Source organism: Trichechus manatus, unplaced genomic scaffold, assembly GCF_000243295.1.
Source record: "Trichechus manatus latirostris isolate Lorelei unplaced genomic scaffold, TriManLat1.0 scaffold00053, whole genome shotgun sequence".
NCBI classification, from domain to species: Eukaryota; Metazoa; Chordata; class Mammalia; order Sirenia; family Trichechidae; genus Trichechus; species Trichechus manatus.
In genome coordinates, this window is record NW_004443989.1 from 7,517,570 (window position 1) to 7,544,393 (window position 26,824).

General features: G+C 41.9%; 1 protein-coding gene across 1 annotated transcript in view; it reads right to left on the minus strand.

Annotated features, from left to right (window-relative positions):
* Positions 1 to 26,824, minus strand: part of MBTPS1 (membrane bound transcription factor peptidase, site 1) — a 58,873-nt gene that overhangs the window by 17,987 nt on the left and 14,062 nt on the right. The window contains exons 3-12 of the mRNA XM_004377728.2: positions 26,036 to 26,293; positions 16,624 to 16,827; positions 14,747 to 14,857; positions 14,305 to 14,414; positions 12,393 to 12,509; positions 11,191 to 11,258; positions 8,547 to 8,649; positions 6,408 to 6,559; positions 4,050 to 4,211; positions 835 to 979 (exon numbers count right to left, since the gene is read on the minus strand). Of these exons, the coding sequence (XP_004377785.1) occupies positions 835 to 979; positions 4,050 to 4,211; positions 6,408 to 6,559; positions 8,547 to 8,649; positions 11,191 to 11,258; positions 12,393 to 12,509; positions 14,305 to 14,414; positions 14,747 to 14,857; positions 16,624 to 16,827; positions 26,036 to 26,293 (1,430 nt within the window). The remainder of the gene's footprint in view (positions 1 to 834; positions 980 to 4,049; positions 4,212 to 6,407; positions 6,560 to 8,546; positions 8,650 to 11,190; positions 11,259 to 12,392; positions 12,510 to 14,304; positions 14,415 to 14,746; positions 14,858 to 16,623; positions 16,828 to 26,035; positions 26,294 to 26,824) is intronic.

Here is a 26,824-nt window from a genome sequence, read left to right on the forward strand (position 1 = left end):
TCTAACTAACGTAACTCTCCTGGAAAGCAACCTGGCAGGAAGTACCAAGAGCCATAATAACGTTTATGCCCTTGGGATTCCAATCCAGGGACTTTATGCTAAAGAAATCATTCAGAAGAAAAAAAAAAACATATATGCAAAGATATTCAGTGTAATATTTATAGTACCAAAAAGTTGAAAACCACCTTACTGTTTAAGCAAGAGAAATAGTAAATAAACTGTGACTACTTGTGCTGTGTATATAGCTACATTTTAAAATATTTACAATTTAATGAGAACTGAAAAAAGATAACTGTGAATCTTTGCCTACTACATAAAGATAACTACAAATATGTATTTCAGATAAGGGCTAGAAAAGAATATTTAAAAAAGTGGTTATTTTAGTATGCTGGGGCTGCCAGTGATTTTTCTGTTCTTTTTTCCTATCCTTTATTATTGTGATAATGTTTACGCAGTAAACATAAAGGAAAAAATTACAAACACAAAATTTAAAATACCATATTTTCCAAACACTAAGTCCTTTAATTGTATGTAGGAAATTGTAAAGATAAAAAATAAAACGTAATTAGGTAATTCAGAAGCAAAATTCAAGATGTCAAAGTAAACAAGTAGCAAACTGGCTTCATTTATTCATGCTCCGACTTACTCTGAAAAGGATTTAAGGTAAACAAATCAGGACTTCCAATACGCCCAGTGCCCAGCCTGGAGAAGAGACCCGTGTGCTTGCTTAACTTGAGAAGAAGCAACCAAGGCAAGCAGCAGCTAGGGCCACATCTGTGTTCACCCACTAAGTCAGAGACCGCGTCAGAAAGCACCACGTCAGAGAAGTTTCACCTTATCGACAATTCTTCCTGTGACTCCCATGCCGTTGAGGATGGTGACATTCACAATTGTCGGCATCCCTCCATAGTAGATTGGCTGGGAGCAGTATGGCCACATGTAGGGACACTCGGTCAGATCTATGTAGCTGGGGCTCAAACTGAAACAAAGAATAGTGTCATAGGAGGCTGTATTAGAAAGGGCAGCAAAGCAATACAACCACCATGCAGGAAAGACCTAACACAACCAACCTGGGCTGCAGAAGGGCCTGCTTGCAGGGCTGCCCTTGGCTGCGTCTGGTAACTTGGCTTTGGGATGCTCCCTATGTTGGTCAGGCCCCTGTGCCAATCTGCCTGGACTGTCTGTACAACAATGTTATGTGTGGGGAACATCTCTGTCCTTCTGAGAGTCTGCAACTTTGGTGTTGTGGCAATGAGTATGTGATCAGCCTCCGATAAAAACCTTGGGCTCTGAGCCTCATGCAGGCTCCCCTGGGCAGAGACACTGCACACATGTGGATGCATTTCACTGCTAGGCAAGGGCATGCTCTGTGACCCCGCTAGCCGGTGGGTGGGAGAGAAGGTAGGAAGCCAGAAGTCACATATCCAACAATAAGAAAATGCACATGCACGAGGTTGTTCACTGCAGCACTGTTTGTAATTGCAAAGTGTTGGAAACAACCTAAATGTCAGTACATAAGAGAGTGGGTGAATAAACAACGGCACCTCCATACAATGCAGCTGTAAAGAAGAATAAAGAAGATCTCTACAAAGTGGCATGAGTGACTTCCAGATATCGTTAAGTGATAAAAGCTAAGTGCAACAGAATGTCTACAGTAAGAAAGAAGGGTATAAAAAAATATACATGTATGTACCTGCTCATTTGTGCTGAAAGAATAAACCAAAAACTACAGGGGGTACATGGGAACAAGGTAAAAAAAAACAGCGTAATGGGAACGGGGATAAAAAGGATGACGGGAAGTGACACTTCTCTGGGTACACCTTTTTGTGTAGTTTTGTTGTTGATGTTATGTGCCGTCAAGTCGATGCCAACTCACAGCAACCCTACATGTCGGAGCACAGCTGCCCCACAGCATTTCCCAGGCTGAAATCTTTACGGGAGTCGACTGCCCAATCTTTTCTCCCACGTAGCCACTGGTTAAGTTCGAGCCACTGACCTTCTGGCTAGCAACTGAGTACATAACCATTGCTCCACCACGGTTCCTTAGTTCTGTCTTTAGAACCGTGGCAAACGGTTCATATACCAAATAAATAAATAGTTGAAATCAACTGAGATGCGGGGGGAATCCAAAAAGAGATATAAACCCTAACAAATGAACCCAAGTAAATTATGAATGAGTTTACAAAACCAGGCTAATGGGAGTGAGAAGAATTAACCTAAGTAACTTTGGAAAACAGTACGACTATATTCTGTCACGCTAAAGATAAAAGAACTGGACGCATTGTTCCCAGGCTGCTCCAAGACAATGACTGAACACAGCAGGGAGGCAAGGCAGGCCCATACCTGCAGGACAAGGTACTCTTTAATGGGCAATGTTGGTTCAAGGCTCCCCATCAGCTAACACTGTCTCAGAACTGTGCCACGGTCTAAGACTCTTGCTACCCAAACCTTCCTTCCTCCCTCTTTTCACAGGTGTTGGACTCGCAGCATAGCCCTAAGACTCTTCCTGCCTGTTCCTGCTCCCCTCTGTTTGTCCTCCATGGGCACCACCCACCCCACCCCAGCCACATAAATCTCTCACACATCTAAGCCCATCATTCTGGCAACTACTTCCTGAAGGACTTCAACTAACACACCATCTTAACCAAACGATCAGAAGTAACATCACCAGGAATAAAACAAAGAAAAACTGAGGAGCTGTCCCTGACCGGAGGAGACTAAGAAGACATGACAACTAGATGCAATGTGGGATCCTAGATTAGATCTGGACCAGAAAAAGGGCATTAGTGGTACAATGGGAGGAATCTGGATAAGGTCTGTTGATCAGTTAATAGTACAGTATCAGTGTTAATTTCCAGCTTTTGATACTTGTACTACGGCTATGTGAGATGTTATGTTGTGGGAAGCTGGGTGAAGGATATACGGGTTCTCCTACACTATTTTTGTAACTTTCTTCTAAGTCCAAAATCATTTCAAAATAAAAGGTTAAAAAAAAAAATCTTGCCAAAAATATATAACAAAGCCAATCATCGTAAGATATCAAATAAACCCAAACTGAGAGGCATTCTACAAAATAACTGGCCAGCACTCCTCAAAGGCATCAGTTATGAATGACAACAAAAGACAGCTGAACTGATGCCTGCCACAACGTGGATGAACCTAGAAAATATCATGCTGAGCGAGATAAGTCAGGGGTAAAGGACAAACACTGTACGATCTCACTTTTATGAAATAAGCAAATACACAGAAACCAAAGATTATTAGTGGTTACTATGGGTGGGAGGGAGGGAGGGGGAAAGAGGGAGGTCTGCTCAGGGGGCACTGAGTGAATGTTAATGGTGGTGGAATAATTTGGAAAAGTATAGTGACAAAGGCTGCACAACATGAAGAATGTAATCAGTGTCACTGAATTGTACATGTGGAAAATGTTGAATTGGTAAAGGTTTTGTTGTATACGACTTCACTGCAATTTAAAAAAAAGACAGCTGAACGGTCCCAGATTGGACGAGACTAAGACACGACAACCAAGTGCAATGTAGGGCCTGGATACTGGACCAGAATAAGGGCATGAGTGGGAAAACTGGCAAAATGTGAATCAAGTCTGTAGACTAATCACAATACGGTGGCAATGTCAATATCTTGGTTTTAACAGCTGTTCTATGGTTAGCTAAAAATCTAAAATGTTTGCATTAGGGGAAACTGGGCGAAAGCTATATACGAACTCTCTACTAGTTTTGAAAAGCTTCTGTAAATCTAAAATCATTTCAAAAGAAAAAGTTTAAAGAAGTAAAAAAAGAAAAAGAGGAAGTCATTATTTCTTACCCATTTTCATTAAAAACAAAAGGACCTCAATAGGTCAAAGGAGTCACTAGATCAGGCGGCCAGCCATCCCTTCGTAGCAGCAGAAGAGCTAAGCTCTCACTGGCACCCTGAGTGTTGTATGATCAGTAGTGTTCTTGTTTTGAAGCTGATATTCTGTGCAGAAGGAAAAGCCCCCACAGAGCTCAACAAAGTAGAGAATGGCCTGTTTAGCAGAGAAGCAAACCAACCTTGCCTGGGGTTTGTAGCTGTTGAGGATCTGGTAGGCTCTCAGCAGATCAAGCTTGCCATGGCCTTGCTCGAACATATTGACAGCAGGGAGCCTCCGGGCAGATGCGATCAGGGCCTGCTTCATGCTGGCTGGATTCACTAGCTCACGTTTCTGGACGGTGCTAGAGGAAGTCACAGATTTGCTTATTTTCTTAGTAGAAGAACTAACATCAGACTATTTAAGAAGTATGGCTCCACAGGGTAGGGAAAATGTGCTGGCAAAAAGACTACCTGGATGAACCCGGCTGGGAGAAGAAAAGGATCCTAGAGAAAGAACTTGATATCAGACAGGCAAGAGGCCCAGCGGGGCAAAGACCACCACCTCCAAAGCTAACTCTTGCCTTTGTTTCCAAATTTGGAGGTCTATGAATGAGGAATCCCCCTGTGGATTAAGCCTAAATGACAGTATGGGCCTGAGTCACCTTCAGAGTTTTGTCCTTAGGGTTCAAATGGACAAATATTAATACACAGTTCTAGCAGGGAACGTAGTCAGTGACACTCAGGTTTTACCTACTGCTTAAAAACACTAGCATTAAAACAGCCATTTGTGTGTGTGATGAATACAACAATATATACAAGTAAACTTTAGCCCCTAAATGCAGGAAAAAAAAAAAAAAAATCCACTAGGCAAAAAAGGAAAAAACTTACTCCCCTAAATTCCTATTATATGATGGAGATTGGTCTGGGCATTTAGGCAGGTTTTCTAGCAGATCTAGTTGAGGTAGCTGACATAAAGAAAAGTGAGAAGAGATAAAGTGGTATTGATTCTTAATGCCAAAATAAAAGAACTGGTAAAAGCTCAGCTACAGGTCAACAATCTTGGCCCTCTTCTGTCTATAAAGCAAATCAAACGTCAGGCTCTTCTTCCTGACCAAGACTGTAAGGCTGGGAGCTGAGGAAGCCTTCCTTGTTACTCAGCATCCTTATGAGCTATATGCCAAGCCACAGAAGTATCTGTAAACAGAGTTGAGGTGAGCTAATGGTTCTGCTCCTTGACACTGAAAATACCTGTACTTGGAGGAGCCTCTAGGAATGACAAGCTTCTGCCCCACTCACTGGACAGTACAGAGTTGATGGGCCAAACAGGGAAGCCTGAAACCTGAGCTCCTGCTAACAATCATGGCAGTGAGAACTAGACCAGTATTTTCTGTTTCCATAATTAACTAGAGGAAGCAGAAGCCCTGGCTATCTTCTCTCCACCTGGCCAACTAAAAGCAAAAGTAAACCAGGCAACTCCACAGCCGCCTTCCCTTCCCTCTTTTTTTCACTTTACATAACATGGGGGTGAGGAAAACAACTGGAAGAGGAAGATTAATTTTCTAACAAGTCTATGTTTATTCTCCAAAGATTACTCTGACCAACATCAACATTTTCAAAAATGTGGCTTTGAACTGTAAGGGAAGGATTGGAAAAGGAGTAAAAAGGTAGATATCTATCTGTATCAAAGATTGCTACTGAGAAAGAAATCTCAGGCATCAAAAGTCATAAATTTAAGCATAATTCTAAATATAAAAAACATTTAATACCATAATAACTTTTAAATATGCAGTTTTATGTATCATCACAACACAGTAGCTCAAGTAAAGCCTCACCTAGACAGTGACAAAATAAATGCTGGCTCCAAAGACACTGCTTTATAACTTTCTGATTATTCAACACAGCCATCAGACTAAAAAGTCAGAGGGTGTGTGTTTTAATTTTGGTTCTACTACATCTGAGAACTTGGGAGATTCTTCCAGTTTCATTAGCTGCAAAATTAAGGGCTGGTCACCAAGCTCTATTCCAACGGTGTATGGGATTCAATGAGGCAAAGGATGAATCAACAACACAGAAACTCGTCTGTCCTAAAGAAGCGGTGACTGAGTCCACCAACTGGCTGGGCATTTCCTTAGCTAACATAGTAAATTAAAAGGTGAATTCCCAAAGAAATGGAGGAAATTGGTAGGGAACCACCTTACTTTTTCTTCTTTTCCTGATAGAAACACTTGTCTGGATAGAACAACGAGCAGTATAGTTAAGAACAAACAAAAAACAGAACTCAAACATAAAATAAAAACAGTTAACAGGCATTTTACCCGTGTATAGTGCTTTATAGTTTGGAGTTTACAAAGTGCGTCCACATGCACTTCATCAGACTCTCACAGCAACCCTCTAGGAAAGCGTGGACTCCTAACTCTTTTGCAGAGCACGGTGCTTTGACGTGCTAAAACTCACAAACCTCACTGGTGCCAGGAGCGAGATTCAGCTCTTGGTCTCCAGGCACCAGGCCTTGTATCCTGACTCCTGATGGAGGTGTCTACCTCTGCCGAGCAACTTACCTGACAAGCAAGGTGACGGCACCGGCTACCACTGGAGAAGCAACGCTGGTCCCCGATAGGGCCCGACACCCCCCTTTTACACCGGAACCCCGCACTCCAGCACCATAGGTGACAATATCAGGCTTCACACGACCATAACCTCCTGGCAGTTCCTGTGAACAAAAGTGGCTCAGGTTTGACCACATCACACGCTGGCACACAGCAACATGTAATTATGGGGAAACCCAATATAAATATGGGTCATTAAAGTATGGTATAATCTTAAAAAGGTACTCGTTTTTATCTGAAATTCACTATAATACAGAAAATAAACTTAGATGATAATATAGAAAATAGAATTATTTTTGGTGTGTATTACAACAACCAGTAAAATAGCAAGGTCAATTAAACAGCAAAGCAATTAAACAGTTAAATATTTTTATTTTACTAACATGCAAGCCTAGAAACTGGAAACTGACTTATCTCTAGATAAAATAAAAATCAGAAATATGTTAGAAAAATTAGAAAATTAACATTAAAAATTAGAAATTTTTTTTACAAGGGAAAAAGTACATGATGTAACTCGATATTTCAAACTGTCATAAAAGGAGAAAGAAGAGATCATTAAGAAAGAGGATTAAGATCATTGTGATGAGCAGCCTTGGTTAAGATGTTAACTGGGTACTCTCCTAAGTTTGCTGGAAATGGGGACAAGAATTACAATGGGCTCTTCTCTTCTATCAGAAAAAAAGGAAGTTACCAATTTGAAGTGAAAACCCTTTCCTGCACTCAAATCTGAAAGGCACTTGAGTCCATAGATGTGGGACAGAGGAAAGACACCTTCAGTGCAGCTCTGTGGATGATTCAGAATGTTTCTCAAAGTCCATTGAAAACAAGCCTTTAATGAAGGCCAAGGATAAGACAGCCCATCTCACTCTGGACAGGTGCTCACACAGGGAGCTGGAGACATGAATGAGCCATGCGTGCTTCCCTCCTATCTAACAGTTCAGAGAAAGCGCTCAGGGAGCTTGGGTAAGGGGCACACAACATACCCCTGGGGCTGACTTTCTCAAAGACTAGGGTCACCAGGCCGTGTTGGGCACTGAATGGGCATCAGCTCGAGGAGGAGGCATCTGACTGAGCGTTTGAGGTGTGGACCCTGGAGGATCTGAACGAAGGGAACACCATCTGCTTAAAGCCAAAGACAAGGTGCTAGGAGCCAACACTGTCATGAAACTAAGGCTCGCCATGCCCTCACACCATAAACAAAACAAACTCAAAATGGATTAAGAACCTAAATGTGCAAACTAACGCCATAAAATTCTTAGAAGAAAATGCACGGGCAATGCTGTCTGGCCTAGTTTTCAACAATGCTGAAACTAAGGCTCACACAGAAGGCTACGCCATCAAGTGGGCTGCAGTGTGGACACAACCGACGATGCTCTCAGAAGTTCAGCATCCTTCCTGGGACTTACCTGAGACTTCGGCATATATCGAGTCAGAGCACACCAGAGACAATCTGACCCTGGGGATAGGTGTCACTCCTCAGCTCCCTCTAGTGTCAGAGCACATACATGCTCCTCCAAGAGCCCCTGATTTTGAATGAAGCTTTGTGATGGGTAAAGGACAATGAATTAGCAGCATAATCAAACTCCAGGTAGCTGAATACATTAACCTGTTGGAGTTATTTAAGTTTTATACAGCTACATATAACTATCTCCGTCTTAGTAGAGCTGATATAAAGCTGCTTTGACTGGCTTCTCTTGCTTTTCAAGGCCAATCTCAGCCTGAAGAGTTTGGAACAGCAAGATTATTGGCAGCAGCACAGAGCAGGACTGCTTACCTGCCTATTAATTAGGACAAGTGGGCACAAATCCAATTCACCTAAAAAAAGGAGTTATTTAGAAATAAGCTGAAGAGAAGTGGAACTGGGAAGCCCCGTTGAGAACCGGCACGGGCCCTTCTGCTGGCTCCAGACCCACCAGTGTGAAAGGGCAGACATTGAAGGGTCTAGCTCTCTCATCCTCACAGCTGGGCAACCTGCAGCCCCAGCAGTTCGGTCCATGAATGTGAGGGATGGCCTGTTTTCCAAGCTGCTTTTCTATTTGTGCCTTTACAAATACCCCCCAAGGCACACAAGGCTGATGAAGACCAGCTTACCCAGGTAGTCATTCCCCTGGAAGAAAAGCGGGCGATATTATCCTCAAAGTCAATGCCACCTACTCCAATCACATCCATCTGGTCAGCAGGGTTATTCAGAGTGCTAAGGTGAGGCACAAAAACACAGGAGAAGAGAAATCATTTAAAATGTGTAACTCAAATAAGGCCAAATGCCCCCAGAAAAATCTGACTGTATGAGGTTCCGTCTATGACAAGATGTCTGTAGCTCGATGGGTTGCTGCTCCTATTAACAGATCCTCACGGCTGCCCCGTGAAATGCCACGTTCACTGCTACCTTTGTGTTGTGTCTGAATTCCTTCCTCTCACCTGGGACACCCTGCCTTTCTTTACCTCCCCCTCACCTTACCAGATTTTGGTGGACCCACCTTAAGACTCACTTTCCTCCTCACTACTCCAGGCTTCAAGGATCTCCCCTTCTCTAACTTCACAAAATGTGGTCCTGTCATAATTCTTCCCCTCATTACACATCCTCATAGCACTTTCCAGTTGTTTCAAATGTATTCAACCTGCCCCCCGCTCTGGGAAGGGGCCACATTCACACATTTGTATCTGCAGGATGTGACAAGCTGTCAGTCAGGGTTTTGCAGTGTGCTCTCACAGGGACCGTGAGACTGTCATCACTCTGTAACCTGGAGCTTCTCTAAAGACACGGGATGCAAGGTAAAAGCGATGCTGCTCTCTTCAATTCCTCGAGTGAACTGGATTTGCAAAGGAAATTATAGTGAAATGAATAATGAGAAAACCATCTAAACTATAAAAGGTTAAGCCAAGATGAAGCTGAACCATTTGAAAGTATGGAACAGTCAAGTATGAAACTGCACTGTCAATCTGCATTTCTGAGCCTTCTGTAGCATGGCTCTGCTACCCAAAAAATGAATCTCCTGACAAGTTAATAACGTCACTGATTCCAAGTGGCTTAAGAGAGATTAGTAGCAAAATGGTGTGGCAGCTGTGAAAAACAGTCTGGCAGTTCCTCAAAAAGTTAAACAGGATTACCATACAACACAACAATTCCACTCCGAAGTAGATACTCAAAAGACTTGAAAACAGGGACTCAAACAGATACTTGTACACCAGTGTTTATTGTGGCATTATTCACAACAGCCAAAAGGTGAAACAACCCAGATGTCCCTCAACAGATGAATGGATAAACAAAACGTAGTATATCCATACAATGGAACGCTGCTCAGCAATAAAAGAAATGAAGCTCTGATACATGCTACGGCATGGATGAACCCTGGCAACATTATACCGAATGAAGTAAGGCACAAAAGGACAAATAGCATATGATTCCACTTATATGAAATATCTAGAAGAGGAAATGCACAGACATAAAAGTTGATTAGTAGCTACCAGGGACTGGAGGGAGGGAAATGGCGAGTTACTGCTTAAGGGGCACTGGGCTTCTGTTTACCACTATAAAATTTTGTAAAAGAGAGAGTGTTATTAGTAGCAAGATTTCCAGTGCTTGTTCTTTTAACCACCTACCATTTCAAACGCACTGCTTTCTCAACTCACCGGCCACCTACGTGCTGCCAGGGTCTTGTTCACAGGCACCCACAATTATTTTTTATTGGCTGATAGTGAAATGTTATGAACTCAAGGAGCAGTGGTTAGTACAGAAGTCACTGACAGAACTTCCCCGTGAAGATGACACACACAAAAATGTCATCTTCCCATCCTCCCTCTAACCGTCAATCCCTATCATTCTCAGTATGCTTTAAACCCTTGAAAATAAAGGAATGTCATGCATCACTTTCTCTATCATGTTAGTTTTGCTGTGTTTGTATCTTATCGTTCCTAAAAAGGTAGGAACATCTCATTTACCTCTTCACCCCACTGTGCTTGTGTACACAATGGGGCTCAATAAATACCACAGAATCAACTTATCTGTCACAAATTGATTTGGAGGGAAAAATAATTAGAAAAAAACTTTAGGCCTCTAAATAACTAATTACAGCAAAGTTAAAAAAAGTTAAACAGAAACTAGACTGGCCTTGTGCTGACTGATAACTATGGAAGCTGAGGGGTAGGGACAGGGTGGTTCAATACATACTTCCAACTTCTGTAATGCAAAGTTGTATATAAAACAAAAACCAAACTCATTGCCATTGAGTCAAATTCCAACTCACTCTGACCCTACAGGACAGAGTAGAACTGCCCCACAGGGTTTCTAAGGCTGTAAATCTTTACAGGAGCAGACTGCCACACCTTTCTCCCATGCAGTGGCTGATGGGTTCAAATCACCGACCTTTCAGTTAGCAGCCGAGTGTTTAACGCCTGCATCACCAGGGCTCCTTATATATAAAAACCTACTGTGGTCAAGTTGATTCCAACTCATAGCGACCCTATAAGACAGAGTAGAACTACCCTATAGGGTTTCCAAGCTGCAAATCTTTATGCAAGTAGACTGCCACATCTTTCTCCCACAGAGCAGCTGGTGGGTTTGAACTGCCAAACTTTCAGTTAGCAGCAGGGCACTTTAACCACTGTGCCACCGGGGCTCCCTCCTTACATACAGACAGATACAAAGATACAGACAGACAGATGCACAGACAGAAACAATTTTTCAGTTATTCCAGGAAGAAACATCTCTAAGGTCACCCCTGCTGGGGCTACTCACCCATAAAGAGGTCCGTCATTGCCAATAGCAGAAACCATGATTACGTTGTTCGCTGTTAATTCCCACACCTACAAAATTAGCAAGTGCTTATTTATGAAAATACACCACTTTTAAACAATCAACATACAACTGTCCAAAAAACCACAACTTCTAAAAACAGTCCTAAAAAATAACTAGAAGGAGAAAAGAAACTAGCCTATGGGGCTAATAGGCTACACCAACATAGCCTCATCTACCCTGAGACCAGAAGAACTAGATGGTACCTCTTACCACTACTGACCGTTCTGATCAGGGCCACAACAGATGGACAGTGAAAGAATAGGAGAAAAATGCAGAACAGAATTCAAATTCTTAAAAAGTCTAGACTTACTGGACCAGCTGAAACTAGAGGACTCCTTGAGACTACTGCCCTGAGATAGTCTTTAAACCTTGAACAGAAACTCTCCCCAGAGGTCACCTTTTAATGAAATAACAGACTGGCAGATAAAATAAAAGATATTACCCATGAGTATGGTGCTCCATTAAAAAACCATCTTATGAGACCAAAAGGTCAACAATTACTCTTAAGCAAAGATGAGAAAACAATAGGGCAGGGGAACTAGACTACTGGCAACGGAACAACCAGGCCGCAATTAAAGAGAATGTTGACACACTGTGAAAAACGTAACTAATATCACTGAATAATCTGTATAGAAATTGTCAAATGGGAACCTAATTTGCATTATAAACTTTCACCGAAAACACAATAAAATATTACTTAAAAAAAAAATAAACTGGGAGGAGGGGCAGGGAAGGGTACGCCCACAGTATAAACTAGACCATTATGTATGTGGCTCTGTGTGGTTACTAGCAAGCTCAGAGCAAGGATAAAACCTGGAACACTGGGCCATGCACTGAACAAGGCACAGACACTGGCTTTATGTTCAGGAAGCAGATGGGACTGCATGTTTGGATAAGAAAGGAATCAATAGGCACTATGAGCTACTTACAAATGCCAACTTCCGATGCTTCTAATCCACTGGGTTTATGACAGGCAAACCACTAAAATTCATGTCATTAACCATCTGTCCTCAAAAAGCTGTAACCATTTGGGTGAAGAGACACCCAGCACACTAGAAACAAAGCTCTCAAAGTCAGGGCATGCAAAAGAACAGGAGCTGTCCTCAAAATACACTGTCATCCTGCGTGGTGACATGACCCACCTTGTCAACAAAGGGGTGGTCCATGAAGTCGGGGCCGCCAATGCTGAGATTTAACACGTCGATCTTCTTCAGGATGGCGTAGTTGAAGGCATCCAAGAACCACGATGTATAAGACACCTAGTTCATTTTAAAAGAGCTCCTTTAGTATCTCAGGAAGTCGTGAAGTGCCACAACAAAGTTTTTATGTTTAAGGGCAAAGTACAGACTCTTAACGGCTCAAAGTATTTCCTGTAATTTTTTTTTCTCATCTTTTTTTTTTTTTTAACTGATTTAGTTGTTGTTGAGAATATACACAACAAAACATACACCAATTCACCCGTTTCTACATGTACACTTCAGTGACACTGATTACATTCTTTGAATTGTGCAACCATCCTCACCCTCCTTTTCTGACTAACTTAAATTGAATGAATCCCAAGTACAAATAATGCTCTGAAATGTAAAATACTATACCAGAAAGTTTAAGTCCTTAGAGAGGGAACTGTATTGAGAGTGCCCCACCTTCTATGCTTAAAGCACAGCTCTTCATCTTAGCATATACCTTCTTAGGTAAAATCCCAGACTTGTAACTGCCCCTCTTACAAGAGGGTTTGTCCTAATGTCACTTACATGAAGTCAAGCATCCCTAATTAGTCTAACATATTTGTCTAGTATTCTTTGTTCCTAAACAGACTGAAGGATAAATTGCACCAATTTTTAAGAAGTTACTTCACGGGATTATTTCTCTGATGTTCATTTTCTCCTAGTTTCTTTATAGAAGTCAAATTACTTTGTGTATCACCATTTAGTTGTGTTTTTTTTTTTTATCCAGAATTAAATTTACAATGTAAATGGAATAAGCCTAATGATTAAGAATTATTTTTGAAAAAGGCTTTTAAAAAAAAGGCTATAGGGCAGTGGAACCATTTTGTAGGACACTGTAATGGTGGACTCGTGACATTATGCATTTGTCCAAACCCATAGGATTGTACAACACCAAGAGTGAGCCCTAATGTAAACTATGGACTTTAGTTAATAATGTATCAGTGTTGGGTCATCAACTGTAACAAGCATAGAACACAAAACAGAATGCAAGATGTTAATAATACAAGAAACAGTGTGCAGGGTTATATGGGAACTCACTATACTTTCTGCACGATCTCTCTGTAAACCAAAACCTGCTCTAAAACAAAGTCCATTAAAAAAAAATAAGGCTACATATTTATAATTGCTTGTATATGAAAAAAAATGCTAAGAGGAGGAGGTATAAGAAATGACTACAATCCCCCTTGGGAGATGTGTGGAACTAAGTTACAAACTTGCAGGATGGGGAAGAGAGTTGCCAGACATGTCACTATACTATTGGCTTTTGATATTTTTGAACTAGGTACTACTTACTCAAGAACAAAAATCTGTAAGTAAATACTAAGACCCTCCCCTTTTCTATAAATAGTTTCCAAATGAAGAGTTGGGGAGACAAACCTTTGAAAGTCACAGTACCAAACATGACACTAGGTGCTGGGGATACACAGAGCTATAAAACAGCTCTTGCCCTCAAAGCAGTCATAATCAAATAGGGGCAGTACATACAAGCATGCACTGTTTCTATCATGGAAAAAGTACAAGAAATGTGCATGAGACATGATGGTATGGAAGCTCTGGGCAGCCTGAGGTACGAGAAAGCCAGGCAAGCTCGCTATATGCAGGGACCTGGGGGCGGGGAGTCGGGCTCAAGACTGGCCAAGGAAGAGAGGGGCGGGAAGAGGGCAGCCACACAGAGGGGACAGCGGTGAAGCTGCACCTGTGGGACTGAGAAGCAGCTCAGCAGCGCTGACGTGCACCTCTTTTAAACAGGTATATGTTTTCTCATGTTTTTACTTTTTAAACTTCAGTACCAATTCTTTATAAGTTCTGCAGTGCTTAAATCACCTACCTGATTATTGGTAAAGACCCTGAAAATATGAAGCTCTGCATCAGGAGCAAACCCCTGGCATTCCCTCATACTGGCTATCACACCTGCCACAAATGTGCCATGGCCCAGCCCTGCACAAGGAGAAAGAAATATAAAACATAGTAGACAACGTATGCCAGGACCAAACATTTCAAATCGTCAATTCAAGGCGACTTCACCCTCAGGGTCCTGGGTGAGGGGTCCCTGTGCCTCTCCGTTGTCTCATTCAGAGCTCAAGGTCCAACCACGCCTACTTCCTTCAACAGCAACATTCGCCTCCCCTAAGCATCCCTGTTTCTCTCCTCAAACACCATTTCCAGATATCCTCTGAGACCCTGTAACAAAGGGCCGCCATCACAGCTTGTGTGTGTTTGAACGCTCACTGCCAAAGACATGCGGACACCGGCAGCCCCGTGCAACCTACCATCGTCCAGCGTCCGCTCATTGGTCCAGTTGGTCCTCTCCTTCACATTCTTGAAGTGGGGGTGCTTCTCGCTCAGCCCAGTGTCAAAGACAGCCACTCTTACACTAGCACCTTAGTCCAGAAAGAAAGAATGCACAAACTGTGTCAGGAGAAATCACATTCTGGATTTCTTTCTATAAAATGCATTCCTCTCTGGGACCCGTAAAAAGAACATGTCACAGAGTCAGGTCAGAGCTCCAGACGCTACCATTTACATGTCTCAGGGTGCTTCAGGGACCAGCTGGCTGAATGAGACAAAGGAGAAGAGGCCAGCGGGGGAAATGCCCTCACCTGCTGCTAAACAAGCTTTGGGGATAAACAGAAAACGCATCTGGACACCCCTCAACTGTCACCAAGGCTCCCCAATCCTAGATCACTCCTGAGGCTGCAGGTTGCCACCCACAACCAATTTTCCCCTTCTGGGTATATCAGGGAGGGGAATGTCCCTGGTTAAAATGGGTTAGGGACACCTTCTGGTAATTTATATCAGTTCTCCATCCCCCATCTCCTTAGAGGGCAAAAAGCACCCACAAAGCACAAGCCTAAGGAGCAGGACACACAAACAGGGAAAGACAAAACCACTCCTACCCCTGATAAGGACTGTGGCTTACTCAATGCCACTCATTAACTACAACAAAGTCTGCAAGAGAGACTGTAGACAACACACAGGAACAATCACATCCTAAGGAAAGCCACTATAATATGCTTATAAGGGGTGGGTTATGGGGCCTTTCTCTCCCATCAACACAAACACACATATAATAATGGATCAACTTCAGACACTAGCCAAAAGCCAACTACACCAATGTGAAATACAGTTAATCCTGTCAGATTAAGAAATTCTAGAAAACAAGATACTTTTATTATTAAACAGCTAACCAATGTAATGAAGGTGATGTCTTTCTGGTATGAGAGTTGTGTTTAAGTACCAATACCACGTTAATCAATTACATTAAGATAACTATCAAAATATATTGCTTACTTTTTGAAAATGTACACATAAAATTAAGAACCATTTAGTCTGGGAGGTATAAAAAGCGCTTTTCTGAGGATTAGAGAATTTCTGTTTTGTGAAGGAGTTCTCACCCTAAAAGATAAAACCAAAAGGAGACAATCATTTTAATAAAATATCAGTCTACCAGGTATTAAAAAGTTTAAGTACCTCAGACATTCTGAAGGGCAGGGAAGTAAGGAAATCGAAGGAAAGGTAAGGGTCTCTTCATCAAGGAGAAACTGGCTTACATTTAAAAGTCCAGCTCCACCTTAGTTAAAACAGGAATTTTCCGCCATAATAAATCAATAAGGAAAAAATCTTACTGGTTTGAAGTTTTATTCCATACGATAAGGTCATTAACATTGTTTCCTGTTCTGAAACAAATGACCAGCAAACAAATGACCTACAGTCACTTACTTACTCATTTTACATACATGGCACCAAACTAGCGGGGTGGACTAATTTTCACTAAATTGCCCAAATCAAAGTAACTAGTTAAACTATCTTCTTGTTTGAATTTTATTTCTTTCCCTGAGAAATTACAGAAGTTAGCTGGACTGTCAGTCACCTCTCGCTGTGAGTGGTGGTATGTTTGCTCACGTTTGTGTTGATGAGAGAGAAATGCCCCATAACCCACCTCTTCTAACAGCTGAAGTGTGGATAGCACAGAAGCAGATGCCTGGCAGACCACAAGTCAAAGACAAGGGGCGGGGTCAATCCCTAGCTCAACAAATGCTGAGAAGGATGCGGTACACAGCTTATGTGGCTTTGGTGCCCAGAACTCAACCAGATGGTTCTCCTGGACACTAGACTTAATGTTGTTTCACCAGGTAACAGTACACACCTGTGTATCCCATCTGCCAAAGCACATCGGCCTGCAGGGTTTGGGCGACCTGCCGAGGAATGGCTCTCAGCAGCCGTCTGCTCGAGTGTCTTCCAGTAGCGTGCCAGAATCCAGAGCCCAGAGAGAGACTTGCCCGTCGAAGAGGGCGGGATGACTGCCATTTCTGGCTCCACCTGGTGTCATTGCATGGCACAAGGGGGTCAGCTAGATCCAAGGAAGAGAAAGATCAGAATAGGAGAAACAGTTACACTAAACTGTACCTGTTAGGGAAGACAAATCATTCTGAACACAGACATGACTGCCTTTGAAATTCTCTTCAAAGCAAAGTAAGATTCTCTCCCTTCTCTGGGATTTTCTCAATGCTAAAAAACCCATTGCCGTCAAATCGATTCTGACTCAAAGGACCCTACAGGACAGAGCAGAACTGCTCCATAGGGTTTCCAAGGAGCGGCTGGTGGATTCGAACTGCTGACCTTTTGGTTAGCAACCCAATGCTTAACCAGTGATAGGATATTATTTAGCTATCATGTCATTCCCAAATAGCTCTTCACCTGGAATTTTCTAACCAATGTAAGGTAGAGAAGGGCCGGTACTCATTTTTTTTTCTTATTGTACTTCAGGTGAAGGCTTACAGAACAAATAGTTTCTCATGAAACAGTAGTACACATATTGTTTTACGACAATGATTAACAACCCCACAACATGTCAACCCTCTCCCTTCTCGACATTTTTTTTTTTTTGGTGAAAATATACATAGCCAAAGATACACCATTTCAAAAATTTCTACATGCACAGTTCAGTGACATCGACTACGCTATTCCAATAGTGCTGCTATTCTCACTTTAGATGAAGGCTTACAGAGCAAAATAGTTTCTCATTTAACAGTTAGTACACATGTTGCCCTACGACAATGGTTACAACCTCGCAACATACCAACACTATCCTTACTCAACCTTGGGCCATACTCATTTTTTAAGAAATAAAGTCAACTGTGATATCAAAACTGAAGAAAAATCTGATTTTTCATCACCAACTTTTCATTGAACCAGAAGAAGAATAAAAAAAGCTGAAGAAAATGGCCACAAACTAAACATGAAGTTTTACAACACTAGATATCTAGGTCAGGAAAAAGTCATGTTATCCTGTTACATACACATACCTCTGGCCAAACATAAATGGGACCTTTTTCCAAATTTTATATTGCTCAGTATTTTAATATGTGCATTTCACCTTTCAAAAAGCAGTTGTTTTAAAAGAACTACAAAGGGGTGTGGGTAAATTCTGGGGATAATGGAACTATTCTATATCTTGACTTTGAGTTTGTTGGTGGATACACAGCTGTACACTTTTATCAAAACTTGCCAAACTGTACACTTTTAAAAAGGATAAATTTTACTGTCTGTAAACTAAATCTTAATTAAAAAAAAAAAAAAAGGGCAGGGGGAAGCAAAAGAAATACACAGTTTTTTCCTTTTATCTTTCAAACTGCATGTTATAATGAACAAATAATGTTTCAAGTCAGCCTTAAGAAGAACAAATCTGTAATACTGCTGAAATTCTGTTTCTAAGGCAAATTACTCTCGTTTTATTCCAGCCTTCCCAGGCTACACCCATAAGGGTACAAGGAACTGGAAAAATATATACTCAAATCCATTCCAGGAGGTAACTATTGACACAGTCCAACTGAAATTGTTCTGCATTGAGCTTCCTGTGTTGACTCTATTGTTTAAGTCAACAGGATGGGACAGTACTGGAGGCACTAACTGAAGAACAACATGTAGAACAAGGGAAGGGTCTGGTCTGCTTCACCTTTCAGATCTGGGCTTCACTCTTTAAGAACAATTTAGAAAAAGTGGAGAATATTCAAAGGAAACCAATTAAAATGGTGGGTAGACTTGAAACCCTGTCACACGAGTAGTTGATGAAGGAATTGTACATTTTTATTAGCCTGGAGAGAAATTGTAAAGTGGGACACCATGGGTATCTTCAAATACCCAAAAGAGAGATATTTTCATAATCTTTATTTTTTTTGCTTCTTCATTTTTTAAAATTTTATTGTACTTTAGATGAAATTTTACAGCTCATGTTAGTTTCTTATTCAAAAATTTATACACATATTGTTTTGTGACACTGGTTTCTTCATAATATCTTTAAATACTGTCTTGTGGAAAATAGGTTAGCTCTGTCTTATGGCCCCACTGGATAGAGGCAATGGCTGGGGTCCAGAATGAGACAGGTTTCGACCCAAAATAAAGTAAAACTTTCTAACAGTAAGAGCCATAGAAATAATTAGCATTTAATGTCTACTTACAACATCCTAAAAACTCTGCTAAGCTCTCTTCATATGCTGTGGCCCTAATACTTCCCATGCATGTTTTCTCCTTTTCAAAATGGACGACTGACAGCTTGACATAACGAGCACCATAATGAACCTATAAGTTCTTTTCTTCTTTTGCCTGCCTTCTTTCCACATACCTTTGTTAATGACTTTGTTTTGCTCTGTGCAGTCACCTGTGACTTATGACCCCCCACATGGAGATTAGAGCCCAGATATCCAGTCTGTAAATCTTCAGTCTGATAAAGAGATGTCCCACATGTATCTCTTTAGTCTGATGTGAGTCTCTTGTAATTACCTTGTAATGAATAACTCATCCGATCATGCCATCTGCAAGCTACAAAGACACTTCTAACATTTGTAAAAATCATATATAAGCTCTAAATGTAAAAATGCCTTTTGGGACTCCATAGAGACAGCCTGCGTTGCTGTGGGATTCCCCGTTGGTAGACACCTCCTAAATAAACTCTCTTTCTGACTTGGAGTACATTTCATTGGCTCAACTGCTCCAGGGCAGGGACCCCCCATAGAGCAACAAATTTTTGGCACCCAACATGGGGCTCAAATTACTCTGGCCCTGGTTCTGTCTCCCTAAGGACCGAGCCCCTGGGAAGGACCTGGGAAGAGAGGTGTACTCTTCCTCGAGTTGTGGAAGTCTCTCAACCTGTGGTGGCCCAAAGGCCTGGCGATGGGAGAGGACTCAACGGCAGTGAGCTCCGGACAAAGGGAGAAAGTTTCTGTTGGCCATGGTAGGTAACTGGGCATCGGGTGGTAAATTCTCTGTAAAAGCCGCAGGGGCGTCAGTTCTCATAGATTCCCTCCAAGAACAGGCGACTAGGCCCCATGAGGTTGGACAAGAGACCGGTGAGGTTTCCCGTTGCAAGTGGGTACCCAGGGAAGTAAGGTTCAGGCCGAGAGTCTATTAGAAACTGGACTTATTTCAGAGGGGTCCCCTAACTAAGAGATGTCTTAAAATTTTGTGTAATCAAGCGTGGCCTATAAGTGGTTCTAGAGATTTTGGTACTATTCTGTAGCTTGATCTGTTTTGTACTCAAACTAACACGTGGGACGAAAAGCTGTATGTAGAATGTTTGATGACTTTATGGCATGAAAAAAGGACAAAGCCTCTGTTTTGGCCCCTCTTGCACAGGCGAATGATGATGACAGGGTAGGAGATGAAGAACCAGAGGATGTTCTTCTCATTCCCCTACCTTGAAAGACTACATCGGCATCCATTTGTGACCCTTCCCTGGTGGCATCAGAAGATGAGGACAGGAAGGCATTAAAGGGGGGCAGAGCAGGTGGGACAGATATGGTCTCTCCACCCCACAGTAGGAGTGGGGTGTATTTCAGCCCAGTTCCCCCAGGAGGACTTTACCCACTCCAGGAGGTGCCAGTCCCCACTGCAGAAGGGCCCCCTCAGATGATGTGGGTCCATAATCCGTTCCTGGCTTCCGATCTGTACAACTGGAAGCGAAACCTTCCAGAGTATCGGTCGGACCCACGTGCCATGACAACATTTTTCCCACATTTTTGCTACCCACTATTCTACATGGGCAGATTGTCAAACTTTATTAGATGCACTACTCAGAGCAGAAAAAAGACGTATAGTCTTAGCAAAAGCAGAAGAAAATTACAGAAGGTAGAAGGAGGACTAGGGACCCTGTCTTTAACTCAATTAGTTAAAATTGCATTTAAGGTTTTTACCAACAGAGAAGAGGCTGAGAAAAAGAAAGAAAAACACCAGGACATGAAGCAACAGGCCAATCTACTAGCCGCTGCTCTAGGATCATCTGCAGAAAGAAGACGAGACCAAGGTAAGGACGGGCCCAGACTAAAGAAAACAAAATGTGCATTTTGCAAAGAGGAGGGACACTGGAAAAATGAGTGCCCCAAAAGAAAGAATGGAAAAGGGCTACAGCAGATTCAAAGGGGGTAGAAGCTTTTTCAAGGAATTATGAAAGAGCAGGAGGAGGACTGTGAATGATGGAGACTGGGGGAGACAGCTTTTAACTTCCCTCCTACCAACCCCCTGGTAAAAATTATGGTAGGAGGACAGCCAAGAGACTTTTTGGTTGATACTGGAGCAGCTTTCTTTGTACTCACCCAGAAGCCTAAAGGAACTGCCTCAACCATCAGTACTCAAGTTGTCAGGGTGACTGAAAAAGAAGTGACTAGACCTTTTTTTTGCAGCCAACGGACTGTGAACTAGGAGAAATCAAATGATCCCACCAGTTTCTAGACATGCCCAAATGCCTGGTCCCCCTTTTTGGGGCGGGATTTACTAAGTAAAGAGCATGCTAAAATCTCTTTTGATACAAAAGGCTTGTCTCTGATAGTACCGCCAGCAAACACCTGCAAAGTGCAAGCAGCTCTCCTAGCCCTCACCCAGCTGGTGCTATCCCGGGCATCTATCTCACCCATGGTTCAAAGAGTGGTTGATGCCATAGCCGTGGGGGTTTGGGCAAGTGGTTGGCCAGGACAAGTTCAGACTGTCCTCCCTGTGACCGTGGAACCATTACCCAACGTCATTCCTCCTTGGATTAAACAATATCCGCTGAGAGTTGAGGCTCATCTGGGGCTGCAGGGACTGATCACTCCATACCTAGAGTGGGGACTGTTGTGAGAGTGCCGATCCCCATTCAGCACCCCTGTTCTGCTGGTGAAAAAGACGTCGCTCGGTGAGTACCATTTTTTTCAAGATTTGCGGGCTGTTAACAAAGTTATGAAGACCTTACACCTGGTAGTCCTGAACCCATACACCCTACTATTGGCTCTCCCATCTTCCCGTATTCATGTTACTGTTTTGGATTTAAAAGACACCTTCTCTTGTATCCTGCTGGCTGCTAAGAGCCAGCTGATCTTTGCTTTCGGATAGGAAGGGGACAAAGGAAAGAAATAGCTCTGTTGGATGTGCTACCACAAGGTTTTAAGAAGTTCCCCACTATTTTTGGAACAGTGCTGGCCCAAGATCTAGAGCAGTTACCTCCCCTCAACCAAGAAGCAGTCCTCCAATATGTGGATGACCTCCTGATAGGAAGAGAGTCTGAAGAAGACTCTGTGACTATCTTAAATTTTCTGGCCAAAGGTGGATACCAAGTGTCTTTAGGAAAGTCACAAGTTAACCTCACAGAGGTAAAATACCTAGGTTTCTTCATCTCCCAAAGGCAAAGGTGCTCACTATCTGAAAGAACAGAAACCATCTGCAGCCTAGCCTCTCCTAAAACATGTAAACAATTCAGAGGATTCCTAGGAATGGCAAGTTTCTGTTGCATCTGGATTCCCAATTTTGGGGTCCAAGTGCAACCTCTGTATCAGGCTACTCAGGGGGCAGAGAGAGATCTTTTCGAACAGACTCCTGAGTGTCAACAAGCCTTTTGTGATTTAAAGTCCCAGTTGATGAAAGCCCCGACCCTAGGACTGCCATATTATCAAAAACTCTCTGAATCATATACAGATGAAAGAAGAGGAATATATGTTGGTGTATGAACACAGTTGTTGGGACCATGGAGATGCCCTGTTGCTTATTTCTCTAAAAATCTGGACAGTTTCAAAAGGATGGCCAGCCTGCCTCCTCCGAGCAGTTGCCGCAGATAGCATTATCATAAAGGAAGCTAACAAAATTTACTTTCGGACACGATACTATTGCATTTGTTCCTCACACAGTGACTGTAGTATTGGAACAAAAACGACATTATCCAAAGACTTACGGGCCTAAGATTTCTGACCATCAAGAATAGGACACTTTCTAGGTAAAATATGGCAAACTGACTTTTGTGAAATGTTCAAAACTACACATCAGATGAAATATTTACTGGTGTGTGTAGATTCTTTTTCAGGATGAGTAAAAGCTCTTCCCTGCCGGACTGAGACAGCTAGAAAGTGGTACAACAGGTTTCAGCTGCTTTAAGAATAAAGTGAAAACTCCACACAGCATGGAGACCCCAATCTAGTGGAAAGGTTGAAAGAATGAATCAGACAATAAAACGTCATCTTAGTAAACTGTGCCAAGAGACCAGGCTGCCCTGTACAGATGTCCTGACGCTGGCCCTCCTCCAAGTCCATATTGTACCCTGGGGAAAACTTAAAATCAGTCCTTTTGAAATACTTTATGGGAGAACATATTGTCTCAACCAACTCTCCCCACAGTCTTCCACCCAGCCGCCTAATGTAATAATGTCTAAATATTTGCTTTCTCTAACCAAAATTCTTTCCCAGTTGCATCGGGCGGTATGGATCCGGCAGAAGTTCCCTCTTGAGATAGCTGCGCACTCTTTCCGGCCTGGTGACCAGGTGCTCCTTTGGAAGTAGAAGGACCTCCCATTACAGCCTAACTGAAATGGATCCTTCACCATACTACTCAACACTCACACAGCCATGAAGCTTGCAGGAGTCAAACCGTGGATCCATCATTTCCACGTCAAGCCCTGCCCAGTCTATAGTGACAAGGAGTGGAAAGCCCAATCCTTGACGGCCTGAAGTTAAGACTTTCTAGGGTTAAAAAGTAAAAACATTTTTAATACTCGCTTGGATGGGATTACTATTAGGTACCAGAGAGACTTACACCCGGGGAATCCTTGTCCCTGAGATAACGTTCCCCCTCGATCCCTTGTTAAAGATAAAAATTTCTGAATCTATGTTGCTAGAGAAGTGTTAAACATTACTGATTTCTGTCTGGACAGGGGGTTACATGCCAACTTGGCCCTCAAGTACTGTCTCAACGGGGTTTGTACTCCCCTAGAGGTGTTGAGAAATTTCATTATTTTTAAACACACTAAGAGTTATAATATTCTGATATTTATAGTTGGGGGCCTCTTACAAGATTCATGGATGATTTGATTTTTCTTGGCTGCCCTCTTGGCTGCCAGATCTTACCTGGCTAAAAACCTTATTCATTAGTAGAATTGGATTGGTTGTTATTCTGTTGCTGTCTCTAATTTATGCCTATATGTGGGACAGCATTCTCTGTCCCAAGTCAGACTGTCCAACAGATGGCTCAAACTCGTCACAGGCAAAAGGCCCAATCCCTTCCCCTGAAACTCTCTGTTGTAAAAGAATAGGCTGCAACTTGGGATAGGTATATATGGCCACCCAAGCTTCAAAAGGGGGGAATATGTGATCTTAATACTCCCCAGTATGTTTTCTCCTTTTCAAAATGGGCAACCGACAGCTTGACATAACTAACGCCATGATGAACCTATAAGTTCTTTTTTTCTTTTTGCCTGCCTTCTCCTTTCCGCATACCTTTGTTAATGACTTTGTTTTGCTCTGTCCGGCCATCTGTGACTTACGACCCCTTACGTAGAGATTAGAGCCCAGATGTCCGTTCTGTAAATCTTTAGCCTGATAAAGAGACATCACGCATGTATCTCTTTAGTCTGATAGAGTCTCTTGCAATTATCTTGTAATGAATAACTCATCTAGCCATGCCATCTGTAGGCTACAAAGACACTTGCAACCTTTGTAAAAATCATATATAGGCTCTAATGTAAAAATGCTTTTTGGGACTCCACAGAGACAGCCTGCATTGCTGTGGGATTCCCTGTCAGTGGATACCTCCTTAATAAACTTTCTCTTTCTCACTTGGAGTATGTTTCATTGGCTCGACTGCTTCAGGGCACAGACCCTTATCAGGCAACATATGCATTATTTCATTTTATCTTCATAGGAACTCTATGAGGTAGGTACTATTATCTCCACTGTGTAGATAAGAAAATAGAAGCTTAAAGAAGAGTCACTCATCACTCAAGGGCAAAGCTAACTATAAGACAGACTGGGCCTGTCAGGAGGCACCGTCTTTCCTTGGGAGGGTGTCAAGCACAGTATATGACAACCACATGGAGAGTGAGTAAAAAGGACCCCAGCCATGAGATTCTGATTCCTGTGCTAAAATTAGACATTTCCATGTTTCCTAAAATATTTCAGAGCTCTTTAAGGTAAAAAAAGAAAAGAACAAAGCACAATGTGTATATTTAACTAACTGGACAAAATTTGATTTGTTTTTATCTTCCTGGTTTGTTTTGAGATTATGGCTTTTTGAGGAGAAAAGACAATACAAAACATCCAAACTAGCAGAAAAGGTTCTAAAGAAGTCACACATGGATTCTACAGCTGACTAAAGAACTGGCTTGTCACAGTAGGCAAATTATTTAACCTTTTCCCTTATTATGATTTTTTTTAATGTAGCAAAACCTCAGAGGCTCTCAGATCTATTATATGAGACACAAAGGAAGAAGAGCAAAACTTAATTTCTTTCCTTCCCAGTGAAATAAATAACAGTACACAATAACAAAACTAGCAATCTGTTACCCTGGTTTATGACAAAGAGGGAAAAAAGTGTCCTTTGGTAGTCCATATGCTTTGGGAAACACTATGCAATAAACGTGCAATTTATTATTTCAGCATAAACTCTACTTTAACAAGCCCAAGTTGTACTGAGGTAGAAAAGAATGAGTCCTCAAGCTGAAAAGGGTACCATCAAAATCTTTCCATCCTCACTCTGCACAGGTCATGACTTAAATAAACCCAGTGGAGATATAATGGTAAGCAGACCTGAAACCATGTCACGAAGCGGTGAGAAAGATAAAATGAAACCCAAGGAAAAGATGTTTTGCAAGAGTGCCTTAAAAAAGAATAAAAATAAAAACACATCGCCAGAATAACAGGCCAGGAAAGAGGAAACACGGAGACCCTATTTCCCAGAGAGTGAAGGGGAGTTGCACCCTCAAGGCATAAAGGCTCTGAGATTAACTTGGATAAACAGTCACTTCCAAACAATAACCACTGCCGTCCTCCACTGCAAACCCTCAGGTTTTCTTCTACCAGCATAGCATAAAGCCTCATTTAAAAAAAAATTCTTGCCAAGAAAATGTTCACAATCAGTGAAACCAGATGAAGCGATATAGGTGTTCGCTGTACTCTTTTCAACTATGCTGTCAGTTTGAAAATTTTTCAAAATAACGAGTTGTGGGGCTGGGACTGTCCTGTGTGAGTATGTGCATTCTGTTTCTGACTCAAAGTGAAATGGAGGGGATACAGAGTCAGAAGTGACAGATTGTCTGCAGTCACAATACTCACATTCCGCATACTTGAGGGAACGAAAGACCTTCCGCTGGGGTGTGACGCGTTTGATGTTTGGATGATCTTCAAGTGTTAGCAGCCCTGCTTTCTGCTTTTCTTTTATCTGAATCACCTCAAAATCACTAGGGTAGTCACTGGATGGGTTGTTTCGTGGTATAATTCTCCAATTGTCTATTTCACTGCTCTTCAGGGCACTTGAAATAAATGAATTTCGAGCTTTGGCTGTGAAGTATCCATTGAAAGCCACGATATATTCTAAAACCAATGACCACAAATAAAAGTAAGAATTTATGTACATGTACTATAGCATATCAAATCTAAAATTTCACTGTTTAAAAGAAAAGTTATATTTCAAAGTAAACCTCAAAAATCATAAAACCCAAAGTGAAAAAAGAGCAAAAACAAAAGATCAGTTTAAATACCTTGGACAGCAGTTTGCAGACTTCAGACTTTAAAATGGTCTGTGTGAATCCCCTGATCACACCTAGTATACAGACCACATCACTCAAAATCAGACACCTTTACTATCTTCACAAAAGGAGATATTAACAGAAGTCTGAATGTACAGCAAAGAGATTTCCGTAAGTTTTTCAAAAAAGAATTTAGAGAAATAATTGCTCAGTTGGTTCCATTTTACTGAAAACAATGACAAAATCCCAGAGTGGATTATATGAGACTATTTGTTTAGTCATTCATTCCAAACCTCTCACCCTCAGCAGCTACAACAGCAACTGTTCTGGGAATCACACTGTCAATAAATAATTCAGAATATCAATTACCTTGTCT